Raw genomic sequence first — 22933 nt, forward strand, 5'->3', positions numbered from 1 at the left:
TGCTAACAGAAGTGCTAAGATCACGTTAGTTCATGTTAGCTGAAGTGTTAAGATAATGTTAACAGTTAAAATTAGCTTGCTTTTTGTTTTGATGACACTTTGAGTCTTCACACGTTTTCCTGCTGTGGCAGTGATTATCATGTGCTGTAAAGTACGTAACAAAATGTTGTTTATAAAGTTTGTTTTTCCCCGAACTGTCTTTAGTGTTAAATGTTGTCATTTCTGGACGTTTGCAGCAGACGTATTTTTGCCTCGGCTCAGTGCTGTAACATAAACGTTCCTGAAGGTATTCTTGACTGCAGCTAGAAAAAGTTAAAATTTATCTTCCAGCTTATTAAGACCTTCAAAGCAGCTGATGTGGAGGGGAAAATGTGACAACGGTTAGATTTTGTTTACCACATTTTCCCTGTGGTGTTTTGTTTTATGAGTTTGTTCAGTTAGTCTTCCACTATTATTGAATTGTTTCATTTTCAGTTTTTCTGCTTGTTACAGACTGAACATGTGAATAATGAAGCTTGATTCTGTCCAGAGGAACATCTGACTTATTGAAGACGCAAACACATTTGGTAAGTGTGAGCAAGTCATTATTCATGTGTGTTATAAAGACACTAAAGACAGAAAGTTGCACTTTTATTTTTACACCCCTGAATTTTCTGTGTTTGGGGCCCTTAATGTCGCCTCAGTCATCAGGGGCTGATGAGGGTGGGAGGTAAGCAAAGTTTAATTATGTAGCACTTTTCACAGATATAAATTACAACCTGCCTCACAGCAAATACACAAATTAGTTCAATGACAGATGTAGCATTAAAATTAAAAACAGAATGTTAAAAAGGACAAATGCAAACCAAGCATCAAAAAGACCTTCAATAAAAACAAATCTGAATTAAACAGGTTTTCAGCTGCCAAACTGTGTTACAAAGTAAAAATAAACTTGTTCCACAGTCGAGGTGCAACAGGTTGAAAAAACGATCTCCTTGAGTTTGATACGAGGCCTCGGGAACCGTGAGGTTCTGCCTGGAGGAGCCGAGTCCACGGCTGTAAAAACTCACCGATAGAAGGAGCTTGTTCAGAGTTGAGATTTTTTAATGAAATCTAAAATTGTCAGGTTGAAGAGACTTTAAGGCAGGAGTCATTTGGGCTCTGCTGCCGGATCATAACTTTGAACCAGCCGGAGACGATCACCGACTTTCTGTGAGTTCAAACAGGTAAAATGAGCAACGCACGACCTCCAGCTCATAGTTCAACAGCAAACCTTCATTTGGAAACGTTCTTCATGATAAAAACTGTTTTTAGGACCAGCTGGAAATTGGAAAACCTTCAAGAGACAAAACCAACAGCCGAGTCCAGGAATCCAATTCAATTCAGTTTATTTATAAAGCACCAAGTCACAACAGAAGTCATCTCAGGGCGCTGGACAGAAACATTCACAAACTGTAAATAAAATCCAAAACACAAAAAGACAGCAGCACCATCTTCTGGACAGGATCGTCTTCATCTGAGGCAGATTCAGTTTTCTTTAAATCAAACGTGTTTACCTTTGCCACAAACGGCAGCAGCCTGCGAGAGAAACAGTTAAATGTATTTATTTAACGTCTCCGCCCTGCAGACGGTTGATTTCCTGTTTTTTAACGTCCTCTCAGTCATTTTTGTCTTAAAGCTGAGTCAGCGCTCAGGTTTAGGGTTTCTTCTGCACACCTTGTGCAGCTTTAGCTGTTTAAACATCAAATTGTTCAGCTCTTTCACAAGATGGACACTGTGCTTTATGTTTTTAGTAACTTTTTAAAATGTTTACAGTTGATTTAAAATAAAATTCACCATAAAATACTTAATCTTTTTAATTACTTTAAAACATAGTTCTCTCTGAAATCAACTTCAGTGTACTCAGCGCTCTAAGTTTGTCTTCTAAAGCAGATCTCAGGTTTTAGCTAACATTTTGCTACTTTTTGTATTTTAGATAACAGTGGTGGGCACGGTTCTAGCAAAACAATTTTTTTTGTTTAGCCGATTATCGTTTTTGCTAATTTTAGAAACCGTTAGCAGAACTAGCTTTTGCTAAATTAGCTTCCGCTAACTTTGTCCGCTAACAAAAGTCACAAGCTCGTTCCTGTCTGTTGTGGGCGTGTCTTGAAGAGTCTGTTAGGCATGATATTGGCTGACCACATGTTCACGTGACAAGACGAGATTGGTCGAAGCTTCAACTGGAAGAAGACGAAGACGTGATGCAGAATGAGTGAAATTTGTTGTAGCGGTTAGCATTTACAGTTAGCTTCCGCAAATATTTTTACCTGTTTAGTGGTTTAACATTAGCTTACGCCAATCTTTTGACCTGTTTAGCATTAGAAAAGCTAATCCTTTAGCCTGCTTAGCGGTTTAGTGTTATCTTCCGCTAATTTGTTTACCTTTTTAGCCATTTAGCGTTAGCAGACCTAATCTTTTGACCCGTTTAGCGGTTTAGCATCAGCTTCCGCTAATCTTTTAACCTGTTTAACGTTAGCTTCCGCTAATGTTTTAACGTGTTTAGCAGTTTGGCGTTAGCTTCCACTAGTCTTTTTACCTCTTTAGCAGTTTAGCATTAGCAAAGCTAATTGTTTATTTAGCAGAATATGGGTCACTTTTTGGTTAGCTGTTCCCACCACTGATTCATACCATTCTGCTGATTTTAGCTAGCTCCCATTTGCTACTCTTAGTTTTTAGCTGCTAATTCATTGAATTTAGGTTTTAGTTACTATTCTAGTCATTTTAGCTTTTCAGTGTTCTGCTTATTAATTGATCATTCAGCTCTTAGCATCCCCTCAGAAGGTTCACATAAAATAAACCGATATGTTTTTAAATCACGTTTCAGTCTGAAGAACAAGCTGGGTTTTGTGACGTAAACAATATAAAACAGAATTCAACAACAGTAAAATATTCACCCCTGAGAGCACAAACATCACCTCATTAAATAATTTTCTGAGGAATGACAATCTATAAAATTCCACGAGGAAAACTGAAAACAGTCTTTAATTTCTGTCGTTGAGATGAAACGTTTCAGCTTCACGTGTTCAGAGGGAAACACACGTTCTCTGTCAAACCCTTTGTTTTTAGAGTTTTTCAGCAATTTGGCAAAAAAAAAAAAAAAGGGAACAAACTACATATGAACCAGTGTGTGTGTGTGTGTGTGTGTGTGTGTGTGTGTGTGTGTGTGTGTGTTACAGGAAGACTATCTGTTTTATGGCTGAATGGCTGCGTCAGGTGAGTGTACCTTTTACCTCTTCTTGTTTAAAGCTTAAAGTCCACCTGAGAGACGGTGACGATCCAGCCTCTCGCCACAAACTACAAGAATATTTATTCCACCACAGGAAGTGCCTCTGCCAGCAGAAACCACAGAAGAAGAAGAAGAAGAAGTGAAATATTTGGATACTCTGAGGATTTCACACCTGCAAGTCACACATGGATTGTACCTGAACACAAGCAGGGCGGGTTAATAAGGATTTCTGCAGTCGGGCTGACCGGCGGCCATCTTGGAGACGACAACAGGTGTGTTTGAACAAACATGTTGATGTGATCTGAGCTGCAGTTTCTGTTTAAACTGGATGGTTTCACCAGATGGCAGTGAAACATATAAACTGGTTGCATTCATAAAAATATAAACATGCCAACAATTCATTTCAGACCTAACTGGTGAGTTAAAGCGGATTTATGGAATCCAGTTCAGGGGGTTTCCTGGTGAATGGTGTTCAAAGCTCTCTTGTGGCTCAAACTAAAAAGTTTAACTCCTATTTTAAAAGGCATCACTGAAACACGTTTGGCTTTTAGTCTGAAGTTTGTTCTGGTTTATAATCTGCAGGATTTATTTAATGTAAACATTTGAGCTGTTTGCTTCAGAGAACAGGGTAGAGCTGCGAACTTCATCGTTGTGGTTATAAAGTTGATTGCTTCCGTGATGCACACTAAGGATGACTAAGAAAACTTGATCGGATTAACGACACGTCGTGATTAAGTTAGGAGCTGCTTATGGGTCTCCGGATGAAAGAAAAAAACAAGAAGAAAGAACTGAAAGTTTGGAGACAGAGACAATAACAAGACTTTTAGTGTTTGAAACAAAAAAACAACAAGAACAAATCAGGGCTACTCAACAAAACTGCTCAGGGGGCCACAGTTTCTGAAAGCCAGCAGCTCGGGGGGGCGGACATCCAGAGATTAAAGTCATTGTGTAAATAAAACAAAGTTTTACAATGATCTGCTACCTTTTAAATTTGTTCTGTTTATTGCATTGAATCATAAATGCAATAAACAGAACCCAAACCCAGAAACAAACAAAAAAGATTTTTTTAAATGAAGTGGGCTGGATTGAAGTCACCAGCCGCCAGTTGAATAGCCCTGCTTTAAAAAAATAAATAAAATTGTTTGTTTGTTTTGTTGTTTATGTTTACTAATTCCACACCAGTTTTTGACACCACTTCGTACTGAAGATATTCAGGACTCGCCAGACAGTTTGATTCCTGCTTTGATGGTTTCTGGTTTGTGAAGCATCCTGCAGCGTTCAGAAATGTCTACAAACATGGCAGCATGTCTTTGTTCAACAGGAAACAGATTCTTTCATGTTCCCTCTGTGAACAACAGCCCAGCTGGACTTTCTCTGCAGGTTTAAAGAAAAAACTTCTTCCTTCTTTCTTGTTCTTGCGTCTTTCTTCTTTTTCGTCCTCTTCTTCCTTCTTACTCCAAGAGCCTTGGGTGTTCTTGATCTTAAGAACAAATAAATTAAATACATAAAAGGAACATTTTGTGGGAAGCACCTGGAAGGTATCTTGACCAGATATCCAAACAGGGTTTCCTCTGAGCCTCTGTTCGATGGTAAAACTCTGTCCCTTAGCGTGACGCCAGCCACCTTTTAAACAACACTTGTTGTGGCTGCTTGTATTTGGCATCTCGGTTCTGGTGGGGCGATACCCACAGCTGTTGGCTACAGATGTGTATTAAATGGACTGTTCTGATACAACTCCTTTCTATCTGATCAAGATACTCAAAGCTCTTTACAACAATCTGCCTCATTTACCCATTCATACAGCTCTATACTAGATCCATACAAAGCTAATCTGAATCTAGTGATTAATCGGAGGCAATGAGGGGTTCAGTGTCTTGCCCAGGGACACTTCGGCATGTGACTGCTGGTGGAATCGAACCCCCAACTCTCGCATTGGAGGACGACTGCTCTAACCACTCAGCCACAGCCGCCCTATTAGAACATGGATGATCCTGTCAGGCACATGGTTTGGTGATTCTGAACGCAGCGTGATCTCTGAGGGACAGGTTGTTGGTGCCCATGGCTGATCTGCAGATGGATGAAGGTCCCATCGGTGCAGAGAAGGGTGTTGGAGTTAGTGGGAGTCACAGTACTATCAAGATAACATCTATTCCTGGAGCTCTGTTTTTGTTTCCACAAAATTCATTCTGCACACCCAACAGTAGTTTTGGATTATTTTTTAACCAATTAAACATTTTATTTTTTTTGTGCGTAGCTCCTACTGCACAGGAAAGTCAAATATTTTTACAGACCACACCCAGGTCACATGCGGGGATTGTAACAGCAATACTTTATTTCATTGTTCTCGTTACAGTGATGAGTAAAATGTTCTGATTCTGATCAAATTAGAAAGTTTTACATTGACTCATTTTTGTTTTGTAATAAAAGTGCAACATAAAGTGTTGATACTGACAGAAAAAGAGAACCTGCTTAGTGGATCATAAAAGTAAGACGCAGCTGAAAGTGTAACTAAAAGGGTCTGTGGAGGACTTCTTACCAAGAACCACTTCGTAGAAAGGGATCTGCGTCGCCTAAAGGTTACAAAGAAGAGTCGACCATTTATGAGATCTTCATAATATTTGATGAGAAATTGTAACCTTGAACTTTCGATCTTGTTGCATCATAAATCTGACCGTTCCCGTAGATAATCCCCACATGAAGCCGTGAGCTTCTTATGTAATCTCTCATTTGTTCTTGGTGATAAAAGAGTAAATCGCAAACTTCTTTCTCGGTTTATGTTTCCTTAATGCTACTGATCCAAGATGGCTGACACAGCTAATTAACCTTAACACAGTAACAATAACTCAGTTAATCTACAGATACTGAGCTACAGTTTGGTGTGGTAGTAGCTGAGAATCATCCACTCCACATAGTTGAGCGCTAACAGATCATGTGAGATTTTAATTGAACTCTTTTCTGTATTAAAGTTAAAACTTTGGCTTACAGAGTGGTAATATGCAACTTTCAATGTACTTTAGTTGAAAATACTTGTATTTAAAATGCTTAAATATTGTGTTAACGACCCGTTGTGTGTTTCCAGCTGGGGTCTCTCCTGATTCCTCCAGGCCCCTGCTCTGCAGCGCCCCTTGCTGGGCAGAATGGATCCTGGAGCCAACCGGCCGTCGCTCCAGGTCCTCGGAGAGCACGAGGCGCTGCAGCAGTTCTTCAGCGGTGAGACGTTTCTTCAGTCTTGACCACAAATATAACAGCATCTGTTGAGGAAGAAGGTTTCTAAGATCTTCCAGGGTCTTTGAGTAGATGGATGTTCCAGTGGCCCTCAGGAAATGAAGAATAAACACAAGTAAAATGTCTTTTTAGTGCTTGTTTGGGGGTCTTTCAGCGTGTGGTGTGCCTGAACAAACTGACCCTGATGAGGTTCAGAAAGTCTTGTCCCACTTTGCGTCAGCTGCAAGGACGTTCCAGGAGAGTTGGAAGACGTTCTCATTACTGTAGCCTGGAAAAGGTCCAGGTCCAGAAAAAGGTTTTAAAATGGTCCCTAATTTGGATTCAAGGTGTAGCTTTAGAACTTAAAGTGATCTTTAGGAAGGTTTCAAAGATGAGAACCATTTTTCAAAGATCCAGAGCATTAGATCTTTAAAAAGATTCAACATTCCAGTGGGTTTAAAAATGGTATAAGACATAAAAGTTGTACTTGAGGGAGATCCGTGCTCCTGAGGGTGTTTGTGTATCTCCTGAAGTCACTTGTGATGTTGAGAAGAAAGTTTAAGATGTTTTTATTGCCTGAGAATCCTGCGGTCTGTCAGGAAGTTTATGAAGGTGAAGACGCCACGAGGAGCTCCCAAAGGTTCATGAAGAAACGGAAGCGGTCCTTGTTGTCTGAAGGGTTTGTGTTGGTTCAGAGGTTTCCAGAGGGCTAGAAGAGAAACGGTTGGTTGTGCCTTTTTAGCTTATTTACAGGTTTTTATTCAAAATGTTGTTGGATCCCTTGAAGACTCTGAGACCACAAATGGGTTTCAGAAACGTTGTATTTATTTATTTTTACTGTGAGGGAAGCCTGAAGAGATTCAGTGGCCTTTACATTTCTAGTTGGAGCAGACCAGTTGTCTCTGAAAGTTCCTTTGGAATGGGGTGCAGAGTTTTACACGAAGGTTCGGTCCTAAATTTCTTAAAATGACCATTTCAGCACCAGTATAGTTGCATCTAACGTCGGTGTTCTGGGTTTGTTGGTCAAAGAGTTCAAAGTGATTCTTAAAGGAAGACCAGCTGAGCTTAAGACGGTTTGACTGGTCCTGTAGCGTAATCCTTGGATTATTTCAGGGTGCATAAAAAGCTTGACATTGAGGGAATTCAAGTTGTTTGTTTGGTTTTACTTTGTGCGAAAGTTTGGTGTTCTCAGATTTGGTTTTATTAGTCTTTGGAGAAGATCCTTTCTCTTTCACATGTAGCAAGAACGTTTTGGTGCTTAAAAACGTTCAAGGGGTCTTTAAGGAAAACTCCAGGGCCCTGAAGGTATTTCACGTTTCTTAAGAAGCTTTTACAAATGTTCCAGGTGTTGCATTCAGAAACTCTTTCACCTAAAGGGCACATAGAGAACCTATCGAGATAACAGGTCTATTTAAGGTACCTCCGTTCTTGAAAATAGGACTTGAACACACTTCTATATGTTCGTCCAAGGCGGACAAATTTTGGTCAAGTCTCCACCTGTCCATCCGTCTCTAAACTTTCTTTTGACTCGCCCATAACTTCTGATCTGCTCAAGGTCATTTAACAAAACTTTAAACACTTTTGAATCATCACGAGGAGTGTCGCACACTTTTCAACACCCCAGCTCCAAATCAAGGTCAAAGGTTATACAAGGTCTTTGTCTGGGTCGTTGCTGTAGATCGCTGTATAACAGTTTGTCGACGGGCGACATATCTGCTGTACTGTTGGCTTCGTCGTTGGGAGCCTTCAGCTAGCTTGTCCTAGGACAAAGAGATTGGAGATTTAGGATTGGAGTAATGGTTGCAGTTTAAAAAGTTTAGGTTTTATACAATACAGGTTTGTTTGGTCCCAGTTGGTGTTAGAAAGATCATGCACGGGTTCCTGAGTGAGAACAGATTTCTGTATTGCTTCTAGAAGTTCAGTTTCCAGACATCCATGAAAAGTTGCATGGAGAGATGTTAAACTCCCTGAAAGGTTTCCCCTGGTGTAACAGGCCACACACAAGCCACGTGAATTAAAAAAATAATCTGTACGTGCATGTGTTGGTGACCACTTCTGTTGTTTAAAACGTGCTTCGATCAGAATGAGATTTATGAAGCTGTTGAACTTATGCTGAATGAATGTAACCATTGTGATGTTTGTGCAGGTCAGGATGTTAGTGGTGTGTTGGATAGTTCTGTTGCCGTGGATACGAGCATCCTGGAGCAGTACCTCTGTAACGACATGGACCCCAGCAGCTTGTAAGGCTCAGACACACAACGCTACACTGACAAAACTTAGCGATATTTAATAACGCAGCTCAGAGTGAACAGCAGCATCACTCAGGTTGGATTGTAAACAAACTTTACTCACAACTAATAATTTTAATGTGGGAAATCCTCTGCATCAGTGTCATATCTGCACACGCACTCCGTTGTGTAACATCCGTAAATGTAACATTAACCCAGTTACTTATCAGACAAGTGATAAATGTAAATGTAACAGAAGTGTCTGAAGTGATTATCAGTGTTATGGTTGGCCAAGGCCAGCGTTTCAGAGAAATCTTCATTATTTGAAGACGATGTCTGTATGAGGTTGGCTTTTACTACTGCCATAGAGATAACTGGAAAATATGAGTTTTAGACTGAACCGTATGGAACATATCGTTGTTCAAATGGATCCTACTTATAAAGTTAAATACCAGTACGGCTCACACAGGAGGCTTCCTGCAGGTCCAACATTTCAGAAAACTGCATTCTTAAATAAAATATCAAACCCATATCATGTTGTTTTATTGTTTTTCTTTACCAGCATGCTCCCAGAGTCGCCTCCTGATTCCAGCTCAGAGGCCTGTTCACCTCCACAGATACCAGGTACCACTGACCCACCACCACCCACTGCGTCCAGCAGCAAACGCTGTTTCACGTTTCCAGACTGTAGCATCTCCGTTTGACTCCTACCTGATTCTTTGTTCCAAGGCGCACGTGGACACAGAAACACAGTTTGTCACTTTATTAAATGTCCCTAGATTTAATATATTTGATGAGGCTCAAGTTAGATTTCATGTGGTTTGTTCTTTATACGTCTAAAGTGAATGTTTGACCTACAATGCGAGCAGAAGCCACAGAAACGGCCAAAGCTTGTTCCTTTTCTTTTCTATAAAGTTGAAAGAACGTTAACCATCTTCCCATAAGAACTAATAAGTGTTAATAAAAAACAAGTGTTATTGTTAGTGAGTTCGTCACAGCGTTCAAACCTTTCTTAGAGTCCGGATGTTGACCAGAGCCATAAAAATATGCTCATGTGTGAACACGGCGTCTGTTTGAGAGTTTAGTGTTTGTCCTTTTTCTGCCATAGAGATAACCAACGTATGCTGCCCACATCATGTGAAACTATACGATTGTTCAAATAAATGTCCCAGCTGTCAATGACAGTTTTCATAGTTTTATCAAATTATTTTGTAATTGTTTAAATTATCCCCAACTTGTTTTAGCCTCCATGTTGCCCACAAGCTGAATTAATCTGATGATTGTTTGTGACAAATCTAAGATGATGTCACTACAAGTAACTCGACAGAGCCCTGTAGTGAAGCACTGAGAGGTTCTGAGTGAACATATTCTCTAATTTGCAGATTTTGGACATGAGCGTGGCTGCTGGTCCGCACGACTGGAGGGCTTTCAACCAACAACCCGGTCTGCATCCTGTCACTTTAGGAATCAAGGCTCCGCCCCTGCAACGTCAGATGTGCTGACGCGACCTTTGTCTTGTCGATTCAAAGACGGAGGCTCTGCCCCCTCCCAGTCAGGCCCACTGCCCCATGAACAGCTTCACAATGTGGGCGTCACAAACACTTTCATCAAGTCTGGTAGTCCACCTGCCCCACAAGTCCTCCCTGGTCCCCTTAATCAGGATACACGTCACTTAACTGAACACTACTTAAATCCAGAGAGCTGTTTTCAAGGTTACACTCCACCTACACCCCCCTCTCCAGCCTTACCCCCCTCCAGTACCTACGTTTCTTCCATCTCTGGCCCGGTCACAAATGTCCTCTCACCAACTTCAAATTGTCTGCAGGGCTCCTCCTCCACACTACACACCAGGTGAGAACACTTTCTAACTCCATCATGGGTGGCTCTGGCTGAGTGGTTAGAACAGTCGTCCTCTGACGAGAGAGCACAGACCGTCCTAAAGAGTTTCAGTCTCCTGGTTGGATAGAAAACTATAAAAGTAAAGTCCATTAAAAACATTAGACCAGTAGAGATGTAAAAATGGAAACCTTTTTATAAAGAGTCATTAGACTGAACACGGGGGTAATAATCAAATTAGATACAAACACAGAGAAAAATAACATTAGAGCATATTCTGAGTGTTTGAGTCGTCCAACTCAGTGGGATTAAATGAAACAGCTGCTCTTTAAATTCTGATGTTCATTGTTTTTTTTAGTTGTGACATTCAATAAAATGTCTTGTTGATATTTACAAGCATAAAACTAAAGTTTATCAAAGCAGTTCAGGGTCTTGTGTGTATATCAACTTGGAAAGATTTAGTTCCAAAAGTACCACAGAATGAACTCATTTAAATTAATCAAATGAACTTTCCACAGACTTTCTTTAAACTGTACGAGTTCAAAGTTATCACAAAAGATTTTACACTTTGACCTCAGAGTGTGTGACTTTCATCAGCTCCCAGGACAGTAAGAAAAGACGGTGGTCTGAGTCTGAGGAACCGTCTGCAGTCGAGACATCGTGTTGCGACGGTGAGGGGACTCGCAGTGCAGGGAACACTGGGAACGGACTGGGTCTGGGCTCGTCCCAGCTGCTGACATGGGAACCCTACCGAGCAGAACGCTGGAGCACGTTGTGCAACAGTAGCTACGAAACACTGTGAGTCTACATCCAAACACACGAGCGTGTTTGATCTGTTGTGGACATGGTGTAAAGATCACTGAGAGACATTCTGTGTTTCAGGTCGCCTCCTGCCTACCACATCGATACTGATAAGGGCTTCAACTACTCCCCCACTGACGAAGCTTTCATTTGCCAGAAGAAGAACCACTTTCAGGTCACCGTTCACATTGGTGTGACTGCGGAGCCACGCTTTGTCAGAACGCCACATGGGCCACAGGAAGTCGATCACTTCCAGTTAAATGTGTTTGGAGTTAAGGTGCGTAGTCTGAAGGCCGTGTCTCACTGGGACGCAACTGTGTGAGATTATTTTTCAGATTACTAAGGGAGTCTTTGAAATGTTTGAAGTGGTCCTCACTTTCCTTAAATGAGTCCCAGAGGATCTTCAGGCTTAAATTTTGAACACATTCAAAAACTGCAACAAATTTTCTCTTAAAATAGTTGCTCGGTTGCCACAAGCATCTCAAATCGTGTCTTGTCACGAGTGTTTCAAACCCTTTCAGTGTAGCTGCAGGCACATCAAACTCATCACACCTTCTCAGTTTTCCTGCAGACGGCTTCAGTCTGTCTCAAACCCTTCTCAGTTTATTTGAAGGCGTCTCAAACTCGTCTCAAACTCTTCTTAATTTTATTGTAGGCGTCTCCAATCCTCAGCTTTGTGGCAATTGTCTCCAACCTGTCTCCAACCCTTCTCAGTTTTGTCACATGCATCTCAAACTTGTCTCTAACCTTTCTCGGTTTTCTCACGGGCATAATGATCTCGAACCCTTTTCAATTGTGTCACAGGCACTTAGATTTGTCTTGAAGCTGTCTGAACGTAGTTCCAGAGCACCAGAGCTCTGCTTGACTCTGAAAATATCTAACGCTCAGAATGTCCAGATTGAAAAACATCCATGCTGAACATAAACAGTTGTTTTAAAAACTGGTCCAAATCTGCCTGTCCTCATTTTGAAGGTCTAGTCGATGAATTCATAAAGAAGGTGGCGGCTGCCCGTGTGTTTACAAAGTTTTAGGCAGAGCTGGGCAATAATTAAAATGATCTGCAACTTGAAAACTGGATGCACTGAACAGCCTCATGGGTCACTGGTCACAAACTCAGAATTCAGAGACCAAAACTGAAAATGGGCCTTGTTTGTTAATTTTCTCACAGTTTGGAGTCTCCAACGCAGCTTAGTGGGATTCTGGCTTAAACCAGACTCCATTTTGTTGATAGCTACACGTCACAGAATAGATCATCACGTAGATAATAACAGCAGACGGTTTGCTTGAAATTACTCCAGACTGTACCCAGAATCAGGTGGTTTGATTCAAAATGGACAGTGAATCAGTGCGATCATTCAGACGTTGGCTTGTTGACCAGTCAGCTCTCAGTTAACTCCAAACCTGTGTCTTTTTGCAGCTCGAGTCTCCCAGCCAGCAGGTGACCATCGAGCAGTCTCAGCCCGACCGCACCAAGAAGCCCTTCCACCCCGTCAGGTACCAGCGCCACAGGCCAGCAGTCGCTGTAGATGTTTTGGAGGTGTAGTGTACTCCTGCAGCCATGATGCTAATGTGAGACGGTCACTAATGAGATGTGCACAGTGTTGATGTGGAGGGAGAACAGGGCCACTGAACCGTTGTGTAAATCACTGGTTCTCAAACCTTGTTTTGACTATTTCTGACTTGTTGTCAAACTATAAAATAGCTTTAAGTCCCTAAAGACCTAGTTCTAAATTAGCTTTCGCTAGCTCATAATCTAGCTTTAACTAGCTTCACAGCTAGTCGTGAATTAGCTTTAGCTTGCTGAAGAGCTAGCTGAACCTGCTGTTTTATTTAGATTTTTTAAGTCTTGTCATCATTGATTGCCTTACTTGAAACCTAAAACCTTGAAGGTGTTTTAATAACAAACTATTTTCTACGATAAACTAAAATGATCTTTTAAAATTTTTACTCTGTTTAAACCTAAACTGGGGAGTCTTTACATCGAGCTAGTCAAGTTAAAAATAAGTTTGTGTGTACAGGTAGAAACCGTGTTCAGGATTTGTTTATCTGTTTATAAAAAGATCCAAAGCAGAAAACCACAGATTTAAAAACACTAAATTTTGAACCTCCAGGGTCAGTTTGTCAGCTGGCAAAATAACCAAAGTAACACTCGGCCGACTGCACTTCAGTGAGACAACAGCCAACAACATGAGGAAGAAAGGCAAACCCAACCCTGACCAGAGGTACACGAGTGAATACACGGAGAAGAGGCTGAAGATCAGCTGAGCTACATGCTAACCGTGTGTTTCTGCAGGTATTTTCAGATGGCGGTGGGTCTCTATGCTGCTGTCAGAGAGGAGACCTTCCTTCTTGCTGCTCTGGTGTCTGAGAGGATCATCGTCAGGGTAAAAACTGTTTTCACACCATCATCTATTAACGATCAGCCAAGTCAGAGACCAGAACAAACCGTTAACGTCTCCCTCCTGAAGGCCTCCAACCCTGGTCAGTTCGAGTCGGATAATGACGCCATGTGGCAGCGAGGGGCGACGCAGGAAGCTGTGGTCTGTCAGGGTCGGGTTGGCGTCAACACCGACTCTCCTGATGAGGCTCTGGTGGTTTGTGGTAACGCTAAGGTGATGGGTGCCATCATTCAACCATCTGACTGCCGCGCCAAGCAGAACATTCAGGAGGTATGACCAGAAAATAATAATCCTTTGATTTGGAGGAGGAAAACCTGCTTCAAAGACCGTCTTATTCGCTGCTGCCTTTGATATAAACTTGATGCTGTTTTCATATTCCTCTATTTGATTTCAGTTCTGAATCAGAGCTTGTTTTATTTTATATGTTCGTTCTTTAAGCGTCTGTAGTTTTACCTTTTTATTTTTTATTATGCTTTTATTGTTCTTCGGCGCTTTGAGTTACTGAAATGTTCTATATAAATAAAGATGCTGAGGCTTCTAATGTTTATTTGTGTCTGTCAGGCGGACTCTGAGCAGCAGCTCAAGAGGATCACTCAGATGAGGATCGTCGAGTTCGATTACAAACCGGAGTTTGCCTCCGCTGCTGGAATAGACCGAACCCATCAGACAGGTGCTGCTCTCACAGCTGGAGCTGACCATGTCACTTCTGAGCTCAACGCTAACGATTTGTGATGTTTTAGGAGTAATCGCTCAGGAGGTGAAGGAGCTGCTGCCGTCTGCTGTCAAGGAGGTTGGCGATGTCGTCTGTTCAGACGGAGAACGGATCCAGAACCTCCTCATGGTGGACAAGGTAGTTTACTCATCGGCCTTCTCAGCTCCGGTTCCTTAACGTGTTTGAGTAAAAATCCTAATTCAGAACCAGCTGTAATGGTTTAAAAGGCAGGTTTAGTTTAGTTTTATTCATTTTTACCTGGTAGTTTTTGTCAACAACTCAAAAATCTTCACCTCTCAGATTTGACTCCAGAAACATAACGGACACTAAAGTTCTGCTCGTCAACAGAGGATCAGAAGATCCTGCTCAAAGGAAGCCTGGAGCGACCTCTTCGTCTCACTTATCAAAAGTAACTGAAGCCATTATGGCTTGTGACAAGTTGGTGGACCGGGTCACGCTGAAGAACAACGGGCCACCAGAACCAGATAATAACAGACAAGAGCAGAGAACATGTGTTGTCAAGCTGAGCGCTCAACAAGTCCAGTGAAAACTGCTTCATACAAACGTTTAGCACCCGTGGGTGTCTTTAGAGAAGACGTTCCTTCAAGACACCTACAGCCAGTGAGAAGCAAAACAACAAGACGATCTCCCCCAATCATTCAAGAATTAAACTCAGCTAAAGCGACGAGCCTCGCCTGATCCTGGAGATCTCGGCTACGAGTCCCTTCAGGCTGTTGCTTAGGTGTCTTCTAGAGAAGTGCGCGTAGTGGTGCTGTGCCCAGTGGGGCCACCACAGACCATCACCACACCAGCAGGGCCCCTGGAGATGGTGGAGACAAAACGAAGACTTCAAGCTGGAGAGAGCAGAACGGTGCGGTGACAACAGGTCGATCCAGAACCGTGGATGTGGAACGCACCTGAAAACGAGGCGGGTTCTGGTGTGTGAACGCGTTCTGTTGTTCGGAGCGAAGTTGACGCTCGGCGTTTCTCGTTATGTGTTTTCCTGGAGGCGTTGCTGTTTTCACCTGTTCGTAACAGCGTTCTGCTCCCCCTCCAGGAGCAGATCTTTATGGAGAACATCGGGGCCGTCCAACAGTTGTCAAAGCTCACCGACAACCTCGAAACTCGGATCCAAGAGCTGGAGGTCTGGAACCGGCGACTCGCCAAGCTGAAGAGCCTGACGGGCAGCCTTCGCTCCACTGGGTACCTGTCTTTGACTTCTGTGTTGATCCGGATTAGTTTGACAAAGAAAACAACTGACCCTAAAATCTGTAAAGTGATTAGGTTTTATCGTTAAACCGCCGAAGAACTGTTCTGGAAACAGTTCAAATAAATCACTAAAGACCTACCGGTAAATTAATTCAGATGTTTAAGCTCACGGTGAATGGAAACTTCTCCCGGTGACTCTCACTGATAACGTCTTGTTCCCTCTAACAGGAAGACTCAGAGACACCCCAGTGTGTCCACAACGTCCGGTCCAGAGTCCTGCAAGCCCGGGAGAGTTCACCAGACGGCTCAGAAATACAGACGGTGTCTGCAGAATAAACTGCTGCAGGCCGGCGTCTTCACCCTGCTGCTCACCGTGGCCTTGTGGTGAGGGATGCTGTGCAAGCTCCTGCTTCTTTACATGAAAATAAAAAACGAAGTCTTTCCAAACTTTAGTTGTTTTATGTATGTGCAGTTTGATCTCCATCTCAGCTCTTTACCTGGTGATTCTGAAGGAGGCAGACGCTGACACCTCTCTAGAAAACAGGTGAACATCGTCTATTGTTCTACTGTAGGAAACACCTTTTATAAACTCGTGTATTCAAACAATGCACAGACAAACTTGACAGCGTTGCTTGGACTTTAACATAGACATTTAAATAAATACAGTAATTTCTGGACTATAAAGCACCTGAGTAAAAGCAGCGCACACTAAATAAAAGTTGAATAAAAATGTGGACGTTTATAAGCCGTGGGGTTTAAAGCATGTGAATAAAGAAGCGGTCTATAGACCGGAAATTACGGTAACTATTTCTGTGGTTGCCTTGACAACCGTTTATACTGAATTTAGTTTCTGTCTTTTATCAACAGCAGCGAGTTTCCTGCACCGACGACGGCGCCAACCAGCACAGGTAACCCCCAGAGTTCAGTGAGCACGGAGGTTTGAATCAGCAGGAGTTGTTCGAAGGAACAGACGGGCGGAGCTGAAAACACATTGTAACGTTATTTTAATCACCGCTCAGGATAAATGGATACAATTCTTCATTTTCCATTTCTCATGGAAACACGAAAGGCCTCCTGCGGTCCGAGTTCTCAAACAAAACCGGCTTTTGTTGAGAAATGGCGTAAAAAAAATGTTTCGGCCACTTTTCTCGTAACTCTTAAGAGCGATCTCTCTCGATCCGCTCAAAGCGTCGTGCACTCGGCTGCGATCAGAACAAAGTTTAGCTGCGTGTCTGTAAAACTGACTCGGCCATTTTGAAATGTGCTGACCGTTGTAGACGTCCATCCAGTGATTCCTAAAGGTTCCATTAAATTCCTTCTACTGGTTAATGAGATATTTTACTAACAGACTCAGGTGAAAGCCGGTTGGTGTTGCGGCGTACCTTCACGGTACTTTACAAACTGCACAACGAACAGTAACGTCGTTTCAGAGGGTGTCGTTCTGTCTACAGGTTTTGTTTTGATGTTTTACAATATTTAAATAAACTTATCTGTTTCATTGCTGTAAAGTTATATATTATAAAATTAAATGACTGTTTTATAATGAATCACGAGATTAACATTTTTCAGTCAGGTCATCTGGACAGTTTCTTTTTTTGTGCTGAAATGTTTCGCCTTCCATCCAGAAGGCTTCATCAGTCAAGGAAACACAACAGAACTGATTCTTCCCCCAACAGCTTACTCCAAAGTGGAACAAACCAGTTTTGTTGGTGCTAAGATGACGTATCGAAGGCGAAACGTTTCAGCACAAAAAAAGAAACTGTCCAGATGACCTGACTGAAAAATGTTGGATTTTATACCTGGATTATTGAGCATGGACTTTGTTGTTTTCAACCAGTTTGACACGACTGTCAACAAGGAAGAGGGCTGGCAATAGAGGAGGGGGCGTACCAAAGAGACCATCTTAGCACCAACATAACTGGTTTGTTCCACTTTGGAGTAAGCTGTTGGGGGAAGAATCAGTTTTGTTGTGCGTTTCCTTGACTGATGAAGCCTTCTGGATGGAAGGCGAAACCCTTTCTGGGTCGAGCAGCAGAGTTGTTGGCGCGTCATGAAAAAATAGCCAAACCTTTTGTGCTACATACTCAGGTTTGTTGTTTATTGTTGCTTATTGTATACAGTAAATGATTGAACTCTAAAGAAACCAGTTATATTGGCAGTTTAACAATCTATTTAACAAGCAGTGGCCTCAGTAGCATGTGGAAGAACCATACACAGCCACAACAGCCTGGCACCTCCTCTTCATGCTGCCCACCAGCTTAGTCACACAGCTGCGTGTGCACAAGGCAGAGGAGTTCTCATACCAACATGTCTGCTGCTCAACACACAGATGCAATTTCACAACAAATGTGGCGCCGTTTACGGTAAATAAACATCATAAGAGTTACTGCCAGGAAGAATTGTTACAACAAAGAAATAATCAGCCAAACTGCAGTTTCCTTGTTTTTGTGCTGCATTCGTAAGGATCAGACTGAAGTCGTTGCTGCAGTCGTCGTGAACAGCAGCTGCTCAGATTATTCTCCACCACCAGCTTCACTTGTTTTTCTCAGTGGATCTGGATTTGTGGGTTATCTGTAGTGAGGATCATAAAAATGATTATCACCAACATTTATGTAAATACACCAGTCTAGAAAGGCACAGCCAGTAAAATATTGTTACCCTTAATTCTGCTGACTTGTGTTGTAACTTTCACATCATGGGACTCATTTTTATGAATATTAGCAGCAAGAGATAAATAAACAAGCCAGGCTTTAAAGCTCTTTTGTTGCCTCCTCCAGTCTTTTCGGTCAGGCCTCCTGGTTCTTGGCCTCCTGACGTGGACTTCTGTGACCTGCTCTACTGCGACCAGGTGTACTGCTGCCCCTCACCTGCAGAGGGCAGCACCATCTACAACGTCACCTCCACCAAATCAGCAAACAAACCTGACGCCACAGGTAACGACAGCGACTCGTTGGCTCGACTGGATAAACACAAAAACAGATTCAAATAATGAACCGGTCCTTTAAATAAATTATTTCATGTGTTTTCAGCCGGTTTGTGTCTTTTTGTAACAGCTGGACATTTTTGTACCATTTAGTTCACGCTTGATGTTTTTGTTCTGCAGGTACAAGAACAAAGAAACTTCAGCACCACCTGAAAAGTGCCAGAGACTGTGAGTCTTAACTTTGACAGCTCATTCACTGAAGTCTCTTAACGTTAAAAAACAAACATCTTTATTGTTTCAAACTTGACTTTTCGTCAGGGACAAACACCACCATCCATACTTTCATGATTAAAGAGAATCAGCAGGTCATCGACAGCAAGTACTGCCTGAGAGACGAATGTGGGTAAGTAGAGTAAAAGAAATGTTTATCTGCAAGCTTGTGATGTAAGGTGTAGATTTTAGGAACGAAACACAGTTCCTCACGCAGCACATTAACAACGAGACAAGAAACACTAAGGCTACTCGAGCAAAGATGTCTTCTGAATTGTAAGACGTTTGGATTTAAAACAAGTGGACATGCTTAACGAAACGTTTGTTTCCGCAGACCTGAACGGTACGTCTTTAGGGTTCCTGTCAGCCGGTTTGTTCCGGTCAACATGAGAGTCACCCTGCTCATGAAGTAAGAAGTGACTTCAAACAAACACAAATCAACAACAAACATGTTGAATAAACAAAAATAAAGGAGGTAAAATCTGTATGTTCAAAACAACCCTTTGGTTGCTAACGTAGCTGACTATTATCTTATTTAAAACAACATTTAACTTGTTAGCTTTGTACTAAAGATAGTTTTATAGTTTTTTAAAACAGCCGTTAGCTCGTTAGCTTTGTAATAAAGTTTTTAAAACAGCCGTTAGCTTGTTAGCTTTGTAATAAAGTTTTTAAAACAGCCGTTAGCTCGTTAGCTTTGTAATAAAGTTTTTAAAACAGCCGTTAGCTTGTTAGCGTTGAAGAGAACAATGCTTAATAACTGAACAGCTGTTAGCTCGTTAGCTTTGTAATAAAGTTTTTAAAGTTTTTTGAAACAGCCGTTAGCTCGTTAGCTTTGTAATAAAGTTTTTAAAACAGCCGTTAGCTCGTTAGCTTTGTAATAAAGTTTTTTAAACAGCCATTAGCTCGTTAGCTTTGTAATAAAGTTTTTAAAACAGCCGTTAGCTTGTTAGCGTTAAAGAGAACAATGCTTAATAACTGAACAGCCGTTAGCTCGTTAGCTTTGTAATAAAGATTGTTTTATAGTTTTTTGAAACAGCCGTTAGCTCGTTAGCTTTGTAATAAAATTTTTAAAACAGCCGTTAGCTTGTTAGCGTTGAAGAGAACAATGCTTAATAACTGAACAGCTGTTAGCTCGTTAGCTTTGTAATAAAGATTTTTATAGTTTTTTGAAACAGCCGTTAGCTTTGTAATAAAGTTTTTAAAACAGCCGTTAGCTTGTTAGCGTTGAGAAGAACAATGCTTAATAACTGAACAGCTGTTAGCTCGTTAGCTTTGTAATAAAGATTGTTTTATAAATTCTCAAAGAAGCCATTTGTTTATTAGTTTTGTAGTAAATAATGTTTCTTTGCACTTTAGCTCGTTACCTTTGTAAAGGTAAATCAAAATTAAAGTTTAATGACGTATCAAAACAACGGTTGGGATTAGCTCTACAGAAACTTGTTAAAAACATGTCGTAACATTTCTTTTCACGTGTTTTCAGCTCTACGGAGCTGGTGGTGGTCCATCTGTGTGGTTTAGATGAGTCCACCACCTGCTCGTCTCTGCTGGATAAAAATGTGCTCACTGGAAGCAGGTACCCATCAAATACACAGGTGAATACATTTACAGCTGCTCACCCAAGAAAATCAAGTCCATTTAAAATTTAAATGATATGTTTGAATTATTTCCTTGAAATGAAAACAGTTGTATGTTTTGACATCAGTTGAGATTAATGAAACTTCAGATTAATATCAAGCATCATCTACAGTATATATTTTAAATAACCAAAATAATTAGAGTATTAATAATAATTAATTATTGGATGTTGTGTTTCTTCAGGGGGAACATGAGTGGCCTCTTCACGTGGCTCGTCTTTATCGCAGCTTCTATCACTTTCGCTCTGCGGTGGCTGTAAGCGTTGATTTATTTTTCTTCTTTGATCACTTAAACACACTTTAGCTCTTAATTATCATTAACAGAAGAGTCAAGGGTGAATTAAGAGGAATTTATTTTAAAGAAAATTAGAATGTGAAACAGAAACTGACAAATTGCACTTTAAAAACAAAATGTTCGTAAAATCCATTTAAACACGTAAAACCACTGAATATTTAGTGATTGAAACTGATTTTAACATAATATGTAGTGACGTAAACTGATTTTAAATGAATATTTAGTAATTGACACTGATTTTAAATGAATATTTAGTAATTGACACTGATTTTAACTCAATATTTCGTGATCAACACTGATTTTAACTCAATATTTAGTGATTGACACTGATTTTAACTCAATATTTAGTGATTGACACTGATTTTAACTCAATATTTAGTGATTGACACTGATTTTAACTCAATATTTAGTGATCAACACTGATTTTAACTCAATATTTAGTGATTGACACTGATTTTAACTAAATATTTAATGATGTAAACTCATTTGAACTGACTATTTAGTGATTGACACTGATTTTAACTTAATATTTATTGATTGACACTGATTTTAACTTAATATTTATTGATTGACACTGATTTTAACTCAATATTTATTGATTGACACTGATTTTAACTCAATATTTAGTGATTGACACTGATTTTAACTCAATATTTAGTGATTGACACTGATTTTAACTAAATATTTAATGATGTAAACTCATTTGAACTGACTATTTAGTGATTGACACTGATTTTAACTCAATATTTAGTGATGAAACCGATTTTAACTTAATATTTAGTGATTGACACTGATTTTAACTCAATATTTATTGATTGACACTGATTTTAACTCAATATTTAGTGATGAAACAGATTTTAACTGAATATTTAGTGATTGATACAGATTTTAACTGAATATTTAGTGATTGATACAGATTTTAACTCAATATTTAGTGATTGATACAGATTTTAACTGAATATTTAGTGATTGACACTGATTTTAACTCAATATTTAGTGATTGATACAGATTTTAACTCAATATTTAGTGATGAAATGGATTTTAACTGAATATTTAGTGATTGATACAGATTTTAACTGAATATTTAGTGATTGACACTGATTTTAACTCAATATTTAGTGATTGATACAGATTTTAACTGAATATTTAGTGATGAAACGGATTTTAACTGAATATTTAGTGATTGATACAGATTTTAACTGAATATTTAGTGATTGATACAGATTTTAACTCAATATTTAGTGATTGATACAGATTTTAACTGAATATTTAGTGATTGACACTGATTTTAACTCAATATTTAGTGATTGATACAGATTTTAACTCAATATTTAGTGATGAAACAGATTTTAACTGAATATTTAGTGATTGATACAGATTTTAACTGAATATTTAGTGATTGATACAGATTTTAACTCAATATTTAGTGATTGATACAGATTTTAACTGAATATTTAGTGATTGACACTGATTTTAACTCAATATTTAGTGATTGATACAGATTTTAACTCAATATTTAGTGATGAAATGGATTTTAACTGAATATTTAGTGATTGATACAGATTTTAACTCAATATTTAGTGATTGATACAGATTTTAACTGAATATTTAGTGATTGACACTGATTTTAACTCAATATTTAGTGATGAAACAGATTTTAACTGAATATTTAGTGATTGATACAGATTTTAACTGAATATTTAGTGATTGACACTGATTTTAACTGGATATTTCGTGATGGGTACTGATTTTAGTGGTTAAAATGTTTTGATTTGGTCTCGTTTGGCTTCAGGGTCAGGCAGACTGCAGTACGGACCATCACTACGCGGGGGCGCTCTTCACAGATTACCACTTCAACTTCTACAGACGCTGTTCTGACCCGTAGACGTCCCCCAGACAAACGAGATAAGATTTTGTCCAACAGAAATCTTCATTCTGTGCCGCAGACAGAGACTGAACGTATTCCTGGACTGGTTTTGATTTTTTTGAACCACAAACACATTTTTTTCTTCGTAGAAGAAGAACTGAGTGGCAGTGAAAGTAGACATCTCTCCTTGATGCGGTGAAGTTTATTTTGTGTTGCTTTGCTGGGTTGTATGTAAAACAACAAATTAGCAACACATTAAGACTTTCCTTTCTCTTTATTCTTATAAACTTTGAGTTGTTCTGAGAAGAAG

General features: G+C 40.2%; 1 protein-coding gene across 1 annotated transcript; it reads left to right on the top strand.

Moving 5' to 3' along the window:
• Positions 1–6375: 6375 nt before the first annotated feature.
• LOC119428434 (myelin regulatory factor-like protein) lies at positions 6376–22641 on the top strand. Its single transcript, XM_037696116.1, is given in 23 exon segments — positions 6376–6454; positions 8595–8688; positions 9239–9300; positions 10059–10527; positions 11110–11310; positions 11395–11590; positions 12731–12807; positions 13425–13535; positions 13607–13697; positions 13782–13982; positions 14274–14382; positions 14453–14562; positions 15482–15627; positions 15862–16017; positions 16106–16186; positions 16504–16541; positions 18411–18566; positions 18737–18784; positions 18875–18959; positions 19161–19235; positions 20307–20418; positions 20645–20716; positions 22549–22641. Coding segments are annotated over 23 exon segments (2856 nt in total). The 5' UTR covers positions 6376–6381.
• The last annotated feature ends 292 nt before the right edge of the window (positions 22642–22933 follow it).

This window comes from Nematolebias whitei, chromosome 22 (assembly GCF_014905685.2).
Source record: "Nematolebias whitei isolate Nwh7 chromosome 22, NemWhi1, whole genome shotgun sequence".
In the NCBI taxonomy this organism is placed as follows: domain Eukaryota; kingdom Metazoa; phylum Chordata; class Actinopteri; order Cyprinodontiformes; family Rivulidae; genus Nematolebias; species Nematolebias whitei.